This window comes from Cyclopterus lumpus, chromosome 14, assembly GCF_009769545.1.
Source record: "Cyclopterus lumpus isolate fCycLum1 chromosome 14, fCycLum1.pri, whole genome shotgun sequence".
Taxonomy (NCBI): domain Eukaryota; kingdom Metazoa; phylum Chordata; class Actinopteri; order Perciformes; family Cyclopteridae; genus Cyclopterus; species Cyclopterus lumpus.
The window spans coordinates 20,583,560-20,601,662 of record NC_046979.1 but is presented as its reverse complement, the minus strand read 5'-3'; the positions used below and the strand labels follow the sequence as shown (position 1 = coordinate 20,601,662).

Here is an 18,103-nt window from a genome sequence, read left to right as displayed (position 1 = left end):
AGAGACAAACTAGTATGACATCAAATGACCTAATTACCCCCGCTGCTGTTGTTCAGTATCAGTGCCGAGCAACCGAGAAATGCTTCGCATTCGGTGCACAAGCAAAAAGACATCGTCACAGAGCAGCAACAAGAAGAAACTTTAGCAGGGAACTCACAGAGGCTGACATTTAGGCATTACACTGGAAGGGCTTCAGGGTATATATATATATATATATATATATATATATATATATATATATATATTGTAGTAAAAAGGACAGCGGCCCAAAGACCAACAGGGACTGGGGAGACAATTGTAATAGTTGTGACTGACTAGGCTCATGTCTCTTGCAACAAACTAAAACTTAAAAGTATTGCAGTTTTAAAATAGAATGAAGCAAACCTTCAGATCTGTGCTGTAGGACGGGCCAAGAGCAGCTTGTTCATTACCTGGAATGTTTTTGGGATGATGGATTACACCTCTTCAGCGCCCTTGCACTTGGGCTGCTGTCAAGTTTGTTGGACTTTCATTTCATCTTTTTGTCCAGACTCAAATGTCTCAATAACTATTTATTGTATGGAATGTCGTGGAACTTGGCTCAGACGTTCAAGCTCCCCTCAGGGTAATAACTTTGGTAATCCCTGAACCTTTTTCCACTCATCGGGTCAAAATGATCCCTCCTCCAACACCTGTACAACTAACGACATTCCCATCACAGGCAAATGTTAGCATGCTAACGCGCTAAACTAAGATGGTGAACATGGTAAACATTCTACCTGGCAAACATCTGCATGTGACCATGCTAGCATCATTAGCATTTAGCTCAAGGGCCCACTGGGCCTATGTACTCCCAGAGCAGCTAGCATGGCTGTTGACTTTTAGTTTTGTCTCCTTGGGGCTGCGTCCATCCCCGGCTGTTATCAGTCATGTCTATTAATCATGAAAATGGGTACGCGCTCACATTCGCCAACTCTCCGCCTTTTGTTCCACGCAGAACACAGTCGAGGCCCAGCGGTGGAACATTATGTCAGTTGGTGCGATCAGTCTTTCCTTTTGCTCCTACATTATCATCATTAAGTGGGAGCATGTGACTGCAGTTCAGCAAATGCAAATATTTTGGGAACCATCCTGGATAATGAGCTTAAAAAGAGACAATTCAGTGTTTTACCTACAGTAGATGGCGGTCGGCACGTCCCCAGTTGGGAGTACCAGCACAGGAGTAAAGCATCAAACTGCAGTGGAGGGGGGCAGCAAAATGTATATTAGAAACCTACAAAAATAATGATCAGTTAATCAGTTAACAAGCTTATCCATCTATGCTCCCTTCAAAGCCACGAGTATCCTTTGACAAAAACTGTCATTTTACCTTGCATAACATGGGAGTTGCTGGTCTACCGCTGGCTTAGTCACTCAGTTAGTTTGCGATATTGTCCGACTTTGGTGTTTCACGGGGCACGTCTGGGTTAGATAATACAAATATAGCGCACACTTAAACTGATATAGACGTATTTATGTCTAAAATACAACCACAGCAGTACATTGCTTTGCTTGTGTACTGGTACTCCTGTCCGTTTCTACAAACCTGGGGCACTTACTGCACAGAGAAATACCTCATAAAACCACACTTCAAAACATGCAAACTATCCCTTTAATACTACCAAAGAAATCATATGGTTTTACTGTATGATAGACTGTAATGTACAGCTAAATCTGGCATCTTAAAAAGCTATGCTAAGGTATGAAACGCAGGACTCTACAAGTATCCTTTTTACACAACCACCAGAGGGGGACCTGACTTTCGTTTCCCCCCTGCAGATTAACAAAGTTCACGGCAAGGCCTTTAAAGTGATTCTTTGTTTTGCCCTAGTAGTCTACGACTGATTAAAAGCACACTGTATGAGCAGAATGCCTCTTTTGAAGGATTCTGCAGGAAGACACTCCTCATAGTGTGACAATAAGATATATTTAGAGACAGACATATGTAGCCACTGGTCTCATGTCCTAAATGGTCTACTGTACATCTGACAGAGCCTTGAGGAGTTAAATATGGCATTTATTGAATAAGCAAAGCAAGCTAGTGAGGAAGCATACTGTGATCTTCTCCCGGCTGCATCAGTGTACAAAATTAAAATGTAAAAACTACTAGTGCTTGTATTTTAGTGTAAGACACAATATACTAGTGTCTGCTCTACAGGTCAGCTTAATTCCAGCGAGTGCTTCTGCTTTTGGCCAGATGTTTATCCAAATTACAACTTGTGATGAGATCCCGAGTGGAGCAGCCTGCCAGACAGGTTGTGTACCATTCCAGGCCTGCTTTCTGCAACGCATGCAGCACACCACGTTATGATTTGATTTAGATCCAACCTGCACTAGCACACATTGTCCCTATGGCCCCAGCAACAGCAAAGAGGGGAGGGGAGAGGAGGAGGAGGGAGGGGGGTGGGGGGCTACACTCTTGACAGACCTGGGCTAGCTGGACTCTTTGTGACTGAAGGTTGTCTTTTACAAAAGATGATAGTACATAATCAAGAATGAGCTTTGCTGCATGAACTGGGTTCAGGTTCAAACTATACATCATTATATTTGTATTGCGTTCCCAATGTATACAAACACCCCAACAAAGATCACTGTGGAAAAAAAGTATTACTTTCTCTCTGTCCTCAAGCTGTATACAGTCATATTGGAAAAACTACACATACACTGTGTGCTCTGTGATTTCTTTTCGTTTGTACCGTGAAAGCAAAAGAAATCCCATCCATGGGGACTTGGCACTGTCACTCGAACAAAGGTTCCTGTAGAAAGAAAAAGCTAAATCCCAACAGCCATATTTTGGACACAAGCAAGTCCTGCAGGCACACAAGGACAAAGAGGAAACATTGCTCTGACAACTGCAGAGCAGCAGCAGAAAAGAAAAACCAAAGGAAAGAACCAAAGGGTACAGTCAAAAAGACAGAAAGACATGTTGTACTCACAGCAGTTCAAGTCTGGGTTTTCACTCCTCCTTTCAGCCCCCTACACACTTTCCTTTCCCTTCATGCCGTGCAGCGTCAAGTCTGCCCTCGGTTGACACTCTGACCGACACCTGTCCCAAGTCTATTTCTCTGTGCAAGTGTGTGCGAGAATGCACATCCCGTTCTGACAGAGTCCTGTTCCCGTCAGCCAGGCGGAAATGTCAGCTCTCCACTTTTTCACTTACAGGGTAAGCTCCCCCCGTGTGGGATACAGATACAGAGGGTGGGAGGAAGCAGTGCTGGTGGTGTTGGAGGTGGTTATTTGGTGGATTCCTCAACAGGATCGCTTTCTTCTCCTCCATTTTGCCCCCTCTCCCATCCTCGTCTTCTTTCTCTTGTTTACTTCTTTTCTCTGATTGCTGGCACTTAGCAGAACTTTAACATCCAATTATATTAGCAGCAGAAAATAACGGAAGGGAATGACCAGATCTCCTCCTCCTCCTACAAAGAAAAAGGGGGAAAAAAGCTATTTTCTTTCAGTCTCGTTCTTCTGCCGGCCTCACGGTCCGCTTTCCTCTGTCCCTCCGCCACATGCTATTCTCTCCCTGCTCCCTCCTCCTCCCCCTGCCTGACATGCTGGCTCACCCCTCCCCCTTCTCTCCTCCTCTTCCCCCTTTCTGGTTGGTAGTTCCCAGGACAAAGAGCAGGGATGGAGGGATTGAAAAAGAAGCAGTGGAGAGGGAGAGGGGGCAGGAGGGAATGGGGGGGGGTCCTTCCTTCCATATGTGCAGTCCTCTTACTGCTGTTCTTTTGCACAGTGGCATTTTGAAAATCAGCAGTCCTTGCACATTATTGGTCAAAGGACATCAATGCATCACACCTCAAAGCACCTCAATCAAGTGTGTCAATAACTAAGCTTTGCAGATGCTGCAAGAATAAATAAATAATCATTTAAATATTGGAGTGTGGTAGCTCGCAGTCCAGTAGAAATAGAGTCACCAAAAATATAACCTTAACGCCCCTTCTGTTGAAGGGCCTGATCTCAGGTTGCAGCCAAATACCTCGACCCCAAAAGAAAACTGGACAGAAAAGTAGAGGTTGCATCAGCTGTGATGACCTCACATGTGCCATGCACACAAGATATTTTTTAAGAAGAAAAAAAAAAGACCCATTGCTGGAGAGGAGAATGGAAATCCAATGTGAGCAGCCGGCCTCAGTGAGGAAGACATGTGGGAGCCAAGAGAGGTCACAAGAATACGGAGCTGCATGGGACCTGCAGAGCTCACAAGATCCCCAAATGTGCTGCTTGAAGGAGCGCGCGCATGTTTTTTGTGTACAGGAAAAAAACATTGAACGTCAAAAAAAGAAAAGATCAAAAACATAGTTCAACTGAACTTTAGGCTACAAACTTATTTACTTGTATTGCTGCGAGCTTCATTCCAGAAGGGACTCGGCTCAAAACCCCTAACAATACCTGCTGCCGAACATTTACAGCAAAGGTGTAGTAATCAAACAGTCGCCGGCGAGTTAGAATAGCCGCATAGTTCTGTGTTCAAGGTGAGCCGATCCACGGGATGTCTGGCCGGAGCATCAAATCTACCAAGTCTGCCTGATGAATATCAAATGATAATCCAATGATGACCCAGTTCACTCATGAACTGTGCCAGAGCCAGGCTGGAATGGTTTATCACATATCACATGTGGGGAGGTCAGACGTTTTCCAGGAAATGGAGCGACAGTGGAAGTTCAAGCGTCCGATGAAACAAAAAAAAGAAGATTTATTGTTGTATATAAAATAAAATATTAGCCAGGAGAGATCACTGACTATAGTGAGTGAGGAGGTCCATGTGTTTTTACTGCATTAGACATGGCAGCGATTAGCAACCCACGAGTACACTACTTGACATGGGAGTCTCAAACTAGAATAACCTATCGTGTGGTCGTAAAGCCTCAACTCAACCAATTATACTGCAGTTCACGTCCTCATCTGTCCAAAATGTCATCACCTTTATCCTATCAAACACTAGTCAGAACAGTGAGGGAGGAAAACACCAGGTAGACAACGCTGGATTCAAAATGAGAGCCTTTCACCCGCTGGAGAGCACCCTCACCCACGCAGCCAAACAAATCCTACTCATTCCGCCTTTAAAAAACACTTAATAGCAGCAGTGCTCACGTTTCTTTTGTGCTCTCATTTCCTGCGTGTCTCCCCCCGGACCCCCGTTCTCTGACATAAGAGAGCTGGCCAGGCTGACTCGGAACCAGAGCTACTTTTCACACCAGAGGCCGGCTGCTGGGCAGCAAACAAGTGTTTGCTGTCATTGTGCAACTTCTTCAGGGCTGGTGGATGAGATGACACCCCCTTTACCTACTAAGATTAAAACCAGAAATCCTTTTGCTTCTCATCCTCCTCTTCTTCTCCTCAAGGCTACAGCTATCGTGACACAAAAAACACGGCAGGCTCTGGCAGCCAAACTGTGTTTAATGAATTGAGATGTAAATGCTGCACGTCTCTCTAATCCAACTGGTGGCGGACAAACAGATCTCACTCTGCAAGTAAGACGAAAGGAACGCCATTGTCCTCGGTGAAGGGGAATCATGAAGAGGGGTGGAATGAAAACGGGAGAGTAATGTTGCGATGAAAAATAATGTCCGGTCTCCCATAACGCCGTTTCCACGCTGTGGTATTTCTGTCTACCGGAGGGGTTTCGAGCTCCTCCCGAGCTAAAAGGAGAAGGCGTGAGGGCGCTACAGACTTCACGAGACACATAAGTGACTTGACAAAGAGTCACCCTCAGGTAAAAGGGCACCGAGCTAAAAATTGTATATAGTCAATATGTGCATCCTACTAATTTAGGCCACTCTGGTAATGCCGATCGTTCGTTATGTGTGAAGCAAAAGGGCCTCTGCTCAAGAAACATTCCAGTTTTACAGAGGAATGCAGAAGCACCAGGAGCATCTTGATGTCAAGAGGAAATTACAGCTTTGTCTATCTCCCCCCTTTTCATTTTCCGGAGGCCAAGCGTTCCGAACATGCTTCCAGCGCTCCTGGAGTGAAGTGGTTACTCCAGCAGCCAGCTTAGCAGTTTGAAATGTTCCCACGTCCCATGCACCCCAGACCCCAACCCGCTGGAGGCCCCTCCAGGTCAGGTAGGAGAGGGAGAGGACAGTTTGTAAGTGTGAAGGTGGAAATAAATCTGTGCCGTCAAGCTGCAAAGCAGAGTATATGAGACAGCCGCTAACTGGCTGAATGTCAGTTTAGTGAAAGTGAGCATGAATATCACTCGGATGTATGAGTGAGTGATAGTCTTTCCGCAATGACATGTAAAAAAAATAAAAATATATATATATATAAAAAGACACTTTCGCTTTCAATAAGTCACCAGGATGCGAGGGCCATCAAAACTGTGGGTTTGCACATAACTTTCCACTCCATTGTCTAGCTGGGGGAATCTTCCGGTCTCAACGACGGTCTGTATGACGAACATTGAGTGGGAACTAACAGTCTTTGGTCAAAACTCGTATGCAGATGGGAGTCATAAGCTTTGATACAAGCCCAAAAATGGTTTACAACATAACATAATTTGACACGGTGGGAATTGCTTTTTGTAAATGATCACATGTAATTTGGGATGGAGAGTGGCACAGCCTAATTATTGCTGGGCTAATCTCACAGCCCACTTGCTTTATCTACAGTCTACTGGATTCAATTAGTCAGTCTTTATGTCAAACTGCAGCAGGCGTAATCTTGAGCTGATAAAGTGTCAAGTTTAAATTAAATTGGAAGTATTGATGAAACATTCTAACAGTGTTATGACTAATTGAGCTGCTTTTCCTTTCTGGAGTGGATTTTGTCACACTTCATCATGCGCATTCCGGCTTTGAGGACAATCACATTTTCAACCCCTCCGTGTTGTCCTCCAAAAACGGCCTTGAGAGACACAGAGAAAGAGAGAGTAGTTGCATCAATGTGTGTGTGTGCGTGTGTGGCCTGGCTGGTCTTTTGTTTCCTCTAACAAGGGCAGAATGTGTCCAACCATTACATCACCCCCTGCTCACAGGGAGCAGAAAGCGGTCCTCTGAATGTGTGATCACATTATATCTTTGCGTTGTCCAGACAAACATATGTTCCTGAACTATTCCACAGCTACAATCCTCTCTCTCTCTCTGAGCGTGAGCACGGTGTTGTGTGAGTAAATGGTGTTTTTGTCTGTTTTTCTTGTTGGTAGTGGTCGACAGAGAGCGGTGTATATTGTAGTGTGTGTTGTAGTGTTTGTGGTAGTGTTGTGTTATTGTGTGCACGAGGGGGTTTGGTGGGTTGTTGTGTGAGTGTTGGTGCAGCCGGCCGGCGCGCGTTAGCATCGTGCTAGCGCCGCTATGGATCTCAGCTGGTTGTCGAGGAGACACGGCTTGAGAGTCGCACCGGTCTTCGCGTGCTCCGTGGAGGACTGTAGTCTGGCGGTGGGGCGGGTGGTGTGTCACGGCAGCGTGAAGTCCGCCGCCCGCATGAACAGCGCGGTCGTGATTTTCCTCGACAGCGTGGAGAAGGTGAGCACGGTAGCGGCTAAAGGCATCGTGGTGAAGGGCACGGTGGTGCCGGTTATGCCGCTGGTAACACCGGCGGTGAGAGTCACGGTGGACAACATGCCCCCGTTTATTAGGGACGAGGTTTTGCTCGGAGAGCTGGCGAGGCACGGGAGGGTGGTGTCGGGGTTGAGGAAGGTCTCCTCGGGGTGCAGGTCTCCCCTGCAGAAGCACGTCGTGTCGCACAGGAGGCAGCTCCTCATGGTCCTGAACAGGAGTGAGGAGCTCAACTTTGTGATCAGGACCAGAGTCGAGGAATTCGACTGTGTTTTACGTGACCTCTGGAAACAGTAAATGTTTCAGGTGTGGACGAGAGGGGCAGGGTGGGGTTCAGGAGGGGCTGGGTGGGGCCCAGCAGGGTGAAGGAGAAGGGGCAGAGGTGGCCCAGGAAGTGGAGGAAGAGAGGACAGAGGTGGTCCAGCAGGTGGGGGATAGGGGGACAGAGGTGGTCCAGGAAGTGGAGGAGGAGAGGGCTGGAGTGTCTCAGCAGGTGGAAGATGAGGGGGCAGGGAAGGAAAGATGTGGGCAGGAGGCGGGTGTCGATTGGACAGACGGTGAGGTTGACATGGAGGAGGATGAGGAGAAGAGTCAGGCTCACCGTCTGAAGAGGAAGAGCAGGGAGGAAGGGGAAAGCTCACGGGCCAAGAAGGGAGTTTCGGGCAAAGGGGACGAGGAGTCTGATTCTGAGTCCAGTATGGAGGACTCCTCCTTTCCTGATGAAGGTGAGGAGCGCCCAGGCTTATACAGTGTGGAAAGGATAAAGGGTTTTCTAAGTAGGACTAAGAACAAGAGGATCCTGATAGAGGAGCACTTCTCTGACTTACCGAGACTGTTTAGGTCCATTCGGCTCCACATGGCCAATAAGGCCAGGAAAAGGTTTACTGAGCGGGAGGGTTGAGGAAGATAGCTCAGACTGTTGGTAAAGCGCTAGAGGAGTATGAGGCATATTTGTCACAAAAGGACCGAGTTCCAGAGGAGCGAGGTCCAGAGGAGCGACCCTGCGGATATTGACATAGGTGGCCGGTCCTGGACTGGGAGGAGTGTCGGCGGTGGCCCTGCTCGGAGGACGAGGACAAGGACGTGACGGAGAAGAAGAGGAAGTTCCAGACTCCACGGAGGCTTGAAGATTTATTTGTAGTTCTAGTTAGCTAATGTGATTAAAATGTGTCCGTTTGAGTTTGTTCGTATTGTTTTTATGTTAAATAAAGGTTTTGTAAAAATCAAGCTCTCGCTCTCTCTCTGTGAGTGGGCATCCGGAGCATATTGTGTCACGATGCTCAGCTCGCAGGGCGGACGCAGACAGGAGTGATAGGAGGTATGGATGGATGGCCGGGTGAGAGCACAACGAAAATGACGAGCGTCCCCCACCCCATACAGACGGCGGGAGCAGCTGAGACCCATCAGTCGTACAGCAGCACACAGTGAGCTGGCCAAGAGGACGGGCCGTCCAACCTCCATCACAAGCGTGACCGCATGCATACATGCTAACTACTGCTCTCATTCTCCCAACCAGCCTTTGTTACTGTTGTTGAGATGATGGCTGGGGGGGAAGGGGGCAGTCCTTCACAGCTGTTAAACTCAGATTGATCACCGTGATTATTGTCGGAAGCCGAGCACGGCGCCCTGCTCTGTCTTTGCCTTTCTCATACCCACAAAAGGTGCCGCTTATCACCACGTTTCATCATGAATCTATATCTGCTAAACTTAAAGTGTGCATGGCAGTAACATTCAATCAAAACTGTACTATATGGATTTCTTTGATGCGTTCCACTTCCAGTGATATGTCCTGTTCTTGTTTGATATGTGTGAGGAGAGAAGGCTGGCTGTTACCTTAGCGCCATATAGTAGAAGCCCTGAAAACAAATGGCAGATAGTTGAAAAGTAGGTCTGCAACTAACATTAGACTGCAACATACACATTCTCCACCAAATGTCAAAATATGGTGAACCAATTCCAATTTATCAAAGGCGGGCACGGAATATGTGGAACGATGTTATGCAATTGTCTCTTTTCAAAGGCCCGCCCCCCAGAACACAGACTGGCCAATCGAAGCGCAGCATGGCACTGCTTTGCTCCATCGACGGTTTTGTGGATTTGGAGCTAATTGTGGTGAAATGTTGAGTAATAGCAGGTTCACAGGTTTGTGCACTGGAGGCTTCAAGCTTCCACATTGCATTTGTCCAACTTGCATTCTGCACTGTGATTGGCAGCCAAACGGTGATGTCATAAACCCTAGGGTTGGGCTGGGCAATAGGGTATTCGATCACAGGTGTTTTGAGATGTAATTGTCACCATACCGGCCGGCCCTATTCGAGGTGTTGAACTATATACCTGCAGCAGGTGAATGTGAAAACAAACACTGCACATTCATCACTCTGCACAGTGAAGGGAAGGGACTTGAAGTCAAAATCTATTTTTGACTGGAGTTCCCTTGTATAACTTCAGACACTTTTAATCACTGTATACCAAACGGTAGTTAAAAACTGTGCCACAGTTTTTGGATGGCGCCGGCTTGCGCGGTTTTTGAACTCTCCATTAATAGTAAAGTGTGTACGAGCTCGGGACAAAATGCTAGGGTGCAGATAAACCATATGAACAAGCAGGACTGACTGGCACAGCAGGGGACGGTGGTTTCGGAGTCAATGAAATTGTTTTCCTGGTGTCTGGCTGCAGACTGTATCATGTATTCACCAGCCTGTAGTGCTGGGAGCAGAGTGGAGAAGAGGGGACGCTGAGGCCGTTCAATACAGACATCAAGTGGACCAGAGACTGTCGGTAAGATACCAGTATTTACACTGAAAAACACTCAATGTCAAAAAGGAGGAGGGAGGTCTCAAGAAAGTGGCCACTTTATCAGATACACATGCTGGTTACGGCAAACAGACATCTCTTTCAACAGAACACTGAAACTCAATATAAACAGCATGTGGACCAGGTCAACGGGTTCGCTTACATTCTAACTTCTACTACTTCAACGGTGGTATTGTTTAGCGAAGCGGTTTCGTCATATTGTAAATATCTTCCCCCTGGCAAATTTGATACAACACAGAGAAAGACATTAAGAAAACATGCAGCACAAAGCAGTTTTATTAGCAAAACCCCCACAACAAAAAACGGTCTTTCGTGTATTTTAAAAATCCTAGCTTGAGCTATCAATCTAATTTGGCTTTTAATTCAGGTTACTTTAACGATAGCATTGGTAATGCTTTGCTGCATTACGGTCTTGCTTTGGGTTGTTGTTGTTTTGCTGATCAGCACTTTGGGCTGCATTGTTGCATTACGTGTGCTATAAAAATGCATGGGATCTGAGAATTACAGAGCTTTAAGATGACAAGCAGGTGGTTGTCATACATGAGCTTGATGGTCCTTACGCTGTGCCAGCAGCCTGATTGAACAACCGTGTCTGAGGGAGCAGCTTCCATTGTTTTTATCCTTTCAGGAGGCTCTATCCAGGCCCATCAGCTTTTGTCATTATATCGCCTTCATGCAAGAGGCCTCGAATCCTCCCGACAGATTATAAACTTGATATGGAAATGCACATTGCATAACGGTCAGGCTGTAGGTATAAAGTATGTAGGTATAAAGTCATATTACAGCTGTATCTTTTGGAGTCACAAAGTAATTTAAAAGGTCCAGACAACCTGGAGTAGTTGGTTCCAAAAAAATGTCAGAGGGCAACAGAGCTCAGGGAAGGCACTCCCCCCCCAGTATTGCTTCCTATACCTAATACATCCTACATACTCAGTCAGTATGTACTGTGTAATGCCTACTAAATGAAGGATTAAATATGATACAACCAGCATAAGGGTTGGTTAGCTCAGATGGTCAGTGTGTGATAACACCAAGGTCATAGGTCCACCCCCATACTGGCCATCAATGGGTTTCACAAAAAACAATGCGTCTACAATTGCTGTGTGGTATGGTCCACATCTTAGCACAGTAACATGTACTCATTACTCAGCAGCAGCAAACACAAATTCAGCTGAGACTGATGAGAATATCATTAGTTGAGCAGATATTTGGTCATAAAGAAACCTTTTGACCCGATACTCACGCTGGATGAAAAAAGAAGGGGATCACCAAAGTCAATAGGCTTCTGCCTCTGGGGGACCATGAATATCTGTACAAAATGTCATGGCAACCCATCCAATAGTTGACTTATCTTTATATACAGATATTGATGCAGAATATTAATGCTGAATATGTAGGCAAAGGGACACGATTTTAGAATCGGAAGTTCTGGTTTCTATTTGTAGTCCGAGTAGAATTGACCAATCACATTGGAGCAGGCTCTGGTTGCATGCAGAACACACTGGCCATATCCTTTTTATTATTATTATTGAATCTTTAATTTATACAGTGAAACATGAATCAATCGGGTCATAATTCTCCCTAATTGGACTGTAAACAATGACAAATTCTCGGAAGGGCATCTCGGCCCCCTGAAGCATGTGACAATTTTTATGAAAATGTGCGCAACATTGGGAAGGAAACTGGCTGTACCTTTTGGCTTTGTTGGGTCTACCGATCGTATCGGAGCTCATGACACACAAAGACAACATTAGAATCTAATAAATGCAGCTCACCAGCAAATCAGAAAATGCTTGAACACTGGAATAACAAAATGTAAGCTTGGTGTCAATAACCAAACGGCTGGACAAAAACAACCCTGCTTTTCCAAAACAATAGGCCAATAGAGCCTGAAATACCAGTATCATAAAAGAAAAACAACTGCCACGCAACTGCTGCTCTGAATGCAGGCAGCCTACTCTTTGGCCTTCTCTGACTATGACATCCTAATGTTTCCACAACAAAACCTTGCCTGACTCAAACTCTCCTTTGGCGAGGTTTTTATTATGGAAATGAGGGAATATGTCTCCAAGCAGAAGGCCCAACGCCAACCCGAACCCTGGCTTGGTCCGGTATTCTGCACACACGACCTGGGAGGCTTGAAGGAGAACTACTGGTGGAGCTTTAACTAAAGACACATTTCTAAACTGGGAGATACCATTTTAACGATAACTACAGCTATCATAGATGACAGTTGGCAGCGCTACACACTGCTTTTCATGGGCATGTGTCCATGCGATACGTCAATCAAACAACCACAAGGATGAATGGAAAAGGTTGATTTGAGGAAACTCTCTCTGACAGCAATGTTTTCATCAAAAAGTAGAACATGTCGTGAGCCAAATAACAAGGATTCATAAAATGGGAAAAATGTTTGGCTGAGGCTGGACTATACATAAAATATACTGATTGACACAGCGAACAAATAAATCCCTCAAACAAAAGAGACGCAACTTTTTTCAAGGGGGGGGGCAGGAGCCACGCTACTGAATATTAAAAACCACGGAGCAGCAAAACAAAAAGATAGGGCGACCTGACAAGCGTTGTGAGAATCCACAAAGGGTAAGAGTGTTGTGCTGCTCTGCGCCAGTATGACCAGCAAGCACACACACAGCTGGGACAACAAAGGGAGAACCAATCTACTGTCTGCAAACCGACGGCTTTTAGCTGAGGACTTGAATGCGGTGGATGAATGGGTGGTTTCTGTGGTGTAACCTGAGCCACATCAACAAATAGCCTGCAGGCTGAAGTTGTGGAAGACAGTGGTAAGCATTTTTGCAAACTCTCTCCCGCCTCACGCAATAAATGTAGCCGAGTGCTGACCCCTGCTGGTCTCTTGACATTATGACCAGGCGGAAAGGGGCTTTCTTCATGACAAGATGCCAAAACTGCTCAATTTGGTGGAAAAGGAGTAAAAGCTGGTTTAAACCCGCTAATGGGGCATAGTCCACAGCCCTGTGAACCCTCGAACATTTAAAGAGCAACTTACAGAAGGTTTTGTTCATCACAAGAGCGACTAAACATAATGTTCAAAATCAGAGCAACCAAGGCCTCGGGACTTGTTGTCCCTTGCATGGCTAACCCAACAATGGATCTTACATTTCCCATCATACATCTCAGTGTTGTATTTCATCAGACCAATCTAAGTGCCTGCTTTGTATATCCCACACCCTTGGGTTGAAATGCAAAACAATGCAATACAAAATATGTGAGATATTCTCAAATATTTCCCATGACATCATCATTTCTAACTTCCAAGAGCTCCTCCCAGAACCACAGAAGACATTTCACAACCAGCTCCACAGGCTGGACAGTTCTACTAGTGATGTAGTGAATGGCACTGCATGAGTAAAAACAGTGGAGTGTGACATTCATTGTGCTAATCCCGGCTGACTCTTGGATCAAACCTAGCACTCTAATAATTACTAAACGTACCTCTGCATTGGATCAGGCAAACTATAATGTCACAGCCTTGACAGACTCTACGGTATGAACTAGAAACAACTTTTACAGACGTTCAAATTGCTTTTGTCCAAGTTCTTTCTAAATACAGAGCCACACCTGAAAGTCTGAACCAAGATTACTGTTTCACATTGCAATTATTCAAGCGCACTAAAGAACCGTTTAAAGATGCCCCTCGCTTACGAAGTGGTTAAAGGAGATGACTACACATCCAGTCCTGTAACCATATTGTAGTTTGTTCAGAGCCTAAACGTTAGCTTTTCACTTCTGGCGATTGCAACAGAGCTTTTTGTTCTGCAATAATCCAACATTTTTGGCAAGGGAATACCCAGTGCGATGCCAACAGCCAAAAATGACATCATCCCTGCAGCACTCTATTGCATACATTGCATTGATCTTCTTCCTAGTCATGCTGGCATTAGTGGGTCCCTTGTACTATTGCTTTTATTTGTGTATTTTGGGGTTTTGTTTTATGTACTGTCAGCAACAGGAAACATCTCTCAATATAATAACTTGCAATGTTGTGTACCAAAGTTGAAAGTAAGTTCAGATAGTTAGTCAGCAGAGGGAAACGTGTAAAAGTCTTCTGTACTTTGATATCAGAATGCAACTTTAATATAAATATGAATCCAAAGAGGCTAAATCATCTCCTTGTCTGATTTGAGGGGAGACATGTAATACTTCAACCTATCAGTGACCACTCCTGAACACAAAACCCTTAGTCAACTGAGGTGTGTGTAGCTGGAATGGATGAGATCGTGCTGGAGAGCCCATTGGGCATCCAAGAAGATGTCAAACAAATGCAAATCATCAACCATCTTGTAGATATCAACCGCGGAAAAAGGATGAAGTCCGCTTAAGGTCAATTTGAAGAGTCATACTTCTGTCTTTATAAGGGTAATCTTTTTCAGATTTCTCACCCAGGACTGTAGGGGAATAGCTGGAGAGAACTTAGGTCTTTGAGAAAAAGGTTCAAAGCTTCGTCTACAATGTGGATGTCATGTATTTTCACGCAGCCAGCTCCCATCAAAATGTTAAAACCGGTGGAGCGGACACATGGAGAGCGATCGCTTCATCATCACACGTGGGATAAAACGTTCCATTAACGTGGTGACGTAACTGAGAAGGAAAAGCTTCACGGTCTTTTACCTGAATCGTGCCAAAGTCCACGTTTTCGTAGTGAAAGTGAGCGCACTCTGCCAGCTTCGGGAAGTGGCCCTTGGTGAAGCAAAGTCTGTAAACATGAGACACACACACACACAGTTTGGTTGGTATGAGTGGTATTAGAAGGAGGGTGCAGTGCAAACAAGGAAGAGGAGGAGGAAGACACAGAATATACGATATACAGCAGGTTGAGAGCGAGGCATCGAGATGAACGTAGGGGTGGGGAGACGTGAGAGAGGCAGAGGAGACAGGTGGAGGGGTGTGTGTGCGCGCGTGTGTGCGCGCGTGTGTGCGAGCGCGTGCGTGCGTGCGTCGGCTCACTTCTTGACATTCTTGACCTTCATGCTGGCCGTGCTGCTGCTGCACGAGCGCATGAGGGGCTCCGTCCTCAGCTCGGGGATCTCGGGGCTCCTTGCCTAGAACACAAACACAGGGCCGTCAGCGGTTGCCGCTGGAGCGCACAAATATGACATATCTCTGCAGTTTGTCGTGTTGATGGAGAAAAGCTTCGTAGGCATATTCAAATAGCCGACAGAATGTCAACATGAATTTGTTAATTACGAACACGTGAGCTGGTGAAGTGATGAAAGGGCCAGTAAGTGAACAAATGAAAATTCATAACAAGGAAGTTTACAAATGTTGTAATCGAGAGGCTAAATAAAACGCCAGGTTGCTTTGGTCAAGTGATAAATTGTTTGAGTTGTAAATTATCATGAGAGTTATGTAGCCAAAACTATAGTGGGTCCCACTATTATCATAAATGAAAACCTAGAAAATTTCGCAAGAAATGCTGATGTGGCTACTGTTGCAATATACTGTATATATATGCCAATATTACTAGTAGTAAGATGTGTTATTGAGGTGCCATTTCTGTATTTGTGATGGACTTGAGCAGCTATTGCTTCACAGACACAGGTCACCATGGTGAAGGGCAGACCAGATCTTATGACTTTTCTACAAAACCATCCGAGGGGAAAAAAAACTGTCAAATCAACAAAATATTACACTCAACAGAGAGGAGAGACTCAGCCAAACGCGCTGATATGCTTGTGGAGTTTAAAAAGTGACCGTGAGCATCTTAAGACTGGAGCTTTTCCTCCCCTCCCCACCACCCACCCACCCACACACCCACACACACACACACACACACACACGAAATGAGAGCTTCATGGCAGTCTGTCTATGTGTGTGTCTGTCAAACTGCACTAATGAGAACACCTGTTTGCTGCCAACTTCAAAGGTTTCCATAGTGATACCTTCAAAGGGACGACAGTTCCATTGGCTGAACATGGAGTTAAAAAGCTGAGGAACACCTATCGAACTATCTCAATAACCGTAGCTCCTATTGCTTTCGCTATCATTTATTGAGAGGAAGAATGACTTGATGAACAGGTACTGTATATGGTGGGTCTGTAGTGTAAAAAAATGTGTCTTTAGTGGCAATATAGAAATTAGATACGATTGTCTATGCAAGATCACACCAAATTAAAAGTTCTAACCCTGTATACCTGTGTCAATTGTTCACTCGTATTTTGATATTTGATCCCGTTCTTTTCCTTTCAAATGTTTCTGATGACTGATTTGGTGCAGAGAACGGGTCGTACCTTCATTGTGGACTTTCTTGTGACATGAACACTGTACTTGTCCCAAAAGAAACAAATGAACTGCCTGCGTGATATGACAACACCCCGGAGTTGTAAACCCATTCCTCGTGTGTACTTAGTTTGCACTCAGTAACGGTTCATTTCTTAGCTAATGAACATCTAAATCATCGTCAGTATCCGGTGGGTTCCCAGATTGCATTTCTGCCAGTGCATTCCGCCTCTCTTTACCTGCACGCAAACAAAGCCTGAAAGTCGATTAATCGTTTAAAAGAAACATTTAAGCAAAAGATGGAAAACATTCCGGTTAACGTTTGGGCTGACCTCCACAAAAGAGATTTGTTGTCGACTAATGTTCCTACAACTTTGTCGACTGATCGATTAGTTGATTAAATCCACGGGTCTGCAGTCTCTCCACAAAGAATCAGACAAAAGCACAACTTTCAAATTCATGTGTTTACCAGAGATGTGCTCTCATTTGTTTCTTGGAAATATGTCAATCAGCATAAAAAAACGCGAAGTAGAAAATAAAATAATAAAATAGACCATCCCCTTAGACTCCAGTAAACTGTGTTGCATAGTCGGGCAACTTGTGGAATAATATCGTGTATCGGCGATTGTCCGAGAGCATCACTGGAAAAAGCGCTCTGACACATCTCCCAGCATTTTGCACTAATTTCTGACATTTTAGTCGAATAATAAAAAATATATTATCGGCAAATTCAGATTTGATGACAATAACATCCCCTAATAGAGGCTTTACAAGCTCAAACTGCCTTACACAACTATATAAAGTATTCAGCTTGAGCTACTTTCTACCAGTACAATGTGTCTGCGTGTGTGTGTGTGTGTGTGTGTGTGTGCGTGCGCTTGTTGGCATATTCCTCGACTGTGTGACTATGTGATGTTTTAAAAACAACGTGAAAGCTTTGAACTTGTGCGCGCCTCTTTCTCGCCCCCCAATCTAAACGCTTTGTGTGTCATGGCAGATCTATAACCACTGAAAAAGATATTCATCATTGTGTCGCAGGGATCCGGGAGTGGTTAGTTCCTTTAATGCGCCGCTCTGCTGTCCACACAGAACGGATCTATCCCACACGGTGCAACAGGGCGTCGGTGTGACAGTTTACACCAAGTTGCTCGGCGCCTCTCATCACCTCCTTCCAACCACGGGAGACATGCATAATGCAAGCCGTTCCGGCACAGAGTCCCCCTTGTATCAAATATTGAACAAAGAATAGCAAACTTGCAGTATCACAAGCCCCGCCTCCTGTGATCAATATTCATTAGTCTGGCGAGATTGTTGTTTCTCTCCCTCGCTCTCTCTGTGTGTTGCCTGATCGAAGTGAGCACTTCCCAATAGGGTTCCAACCACGCGCCGACCACGGGTGGCTCGACATGTTACCATGGAGACGGCCTCATTTTTCAACGTGCTGTCGATGCTGAAGAAGCGAGACCCGAACCAAAGATAGGAGGGAAGGAAATAACGAATGCCGCTGCCGGGTGAAT

General features: G+C 45.3%; 1 protein-coding gene across 10 annotated transcripts in view; it reads right to left on the bottom strand.

Annotated features, from left to right (window-relative positions):
• The window catches only part of arhgap32b (Rho GTPase activating protein 32b), a 93,953-nt gene that overhangs the window by 35,666 nt on the left and 40,184 nt on the right, over positions 1 to 18,103 (bottom strand). For all 10 annotated transcript variants that reach the window (XM_034549770.1, XM_034549768.1, XM_034549773.1 and 7 more), the window contains 2 exons: positions 15,315 to 15,409; positions 14,979 to 15,063 (listed from right to left, as the gene is read on the bottom strand). In XM_034549770.1, the coding sequence (XP_034405661.1) occupies positions 14,979 to 15,063; positions 15,315 to 15,409 (180 nt within the window). The remainder of the gene's footprint in view (positions 1 to 14,978; positions 15,064 to 15,314; positions 15,410 to 18,103) is intronic.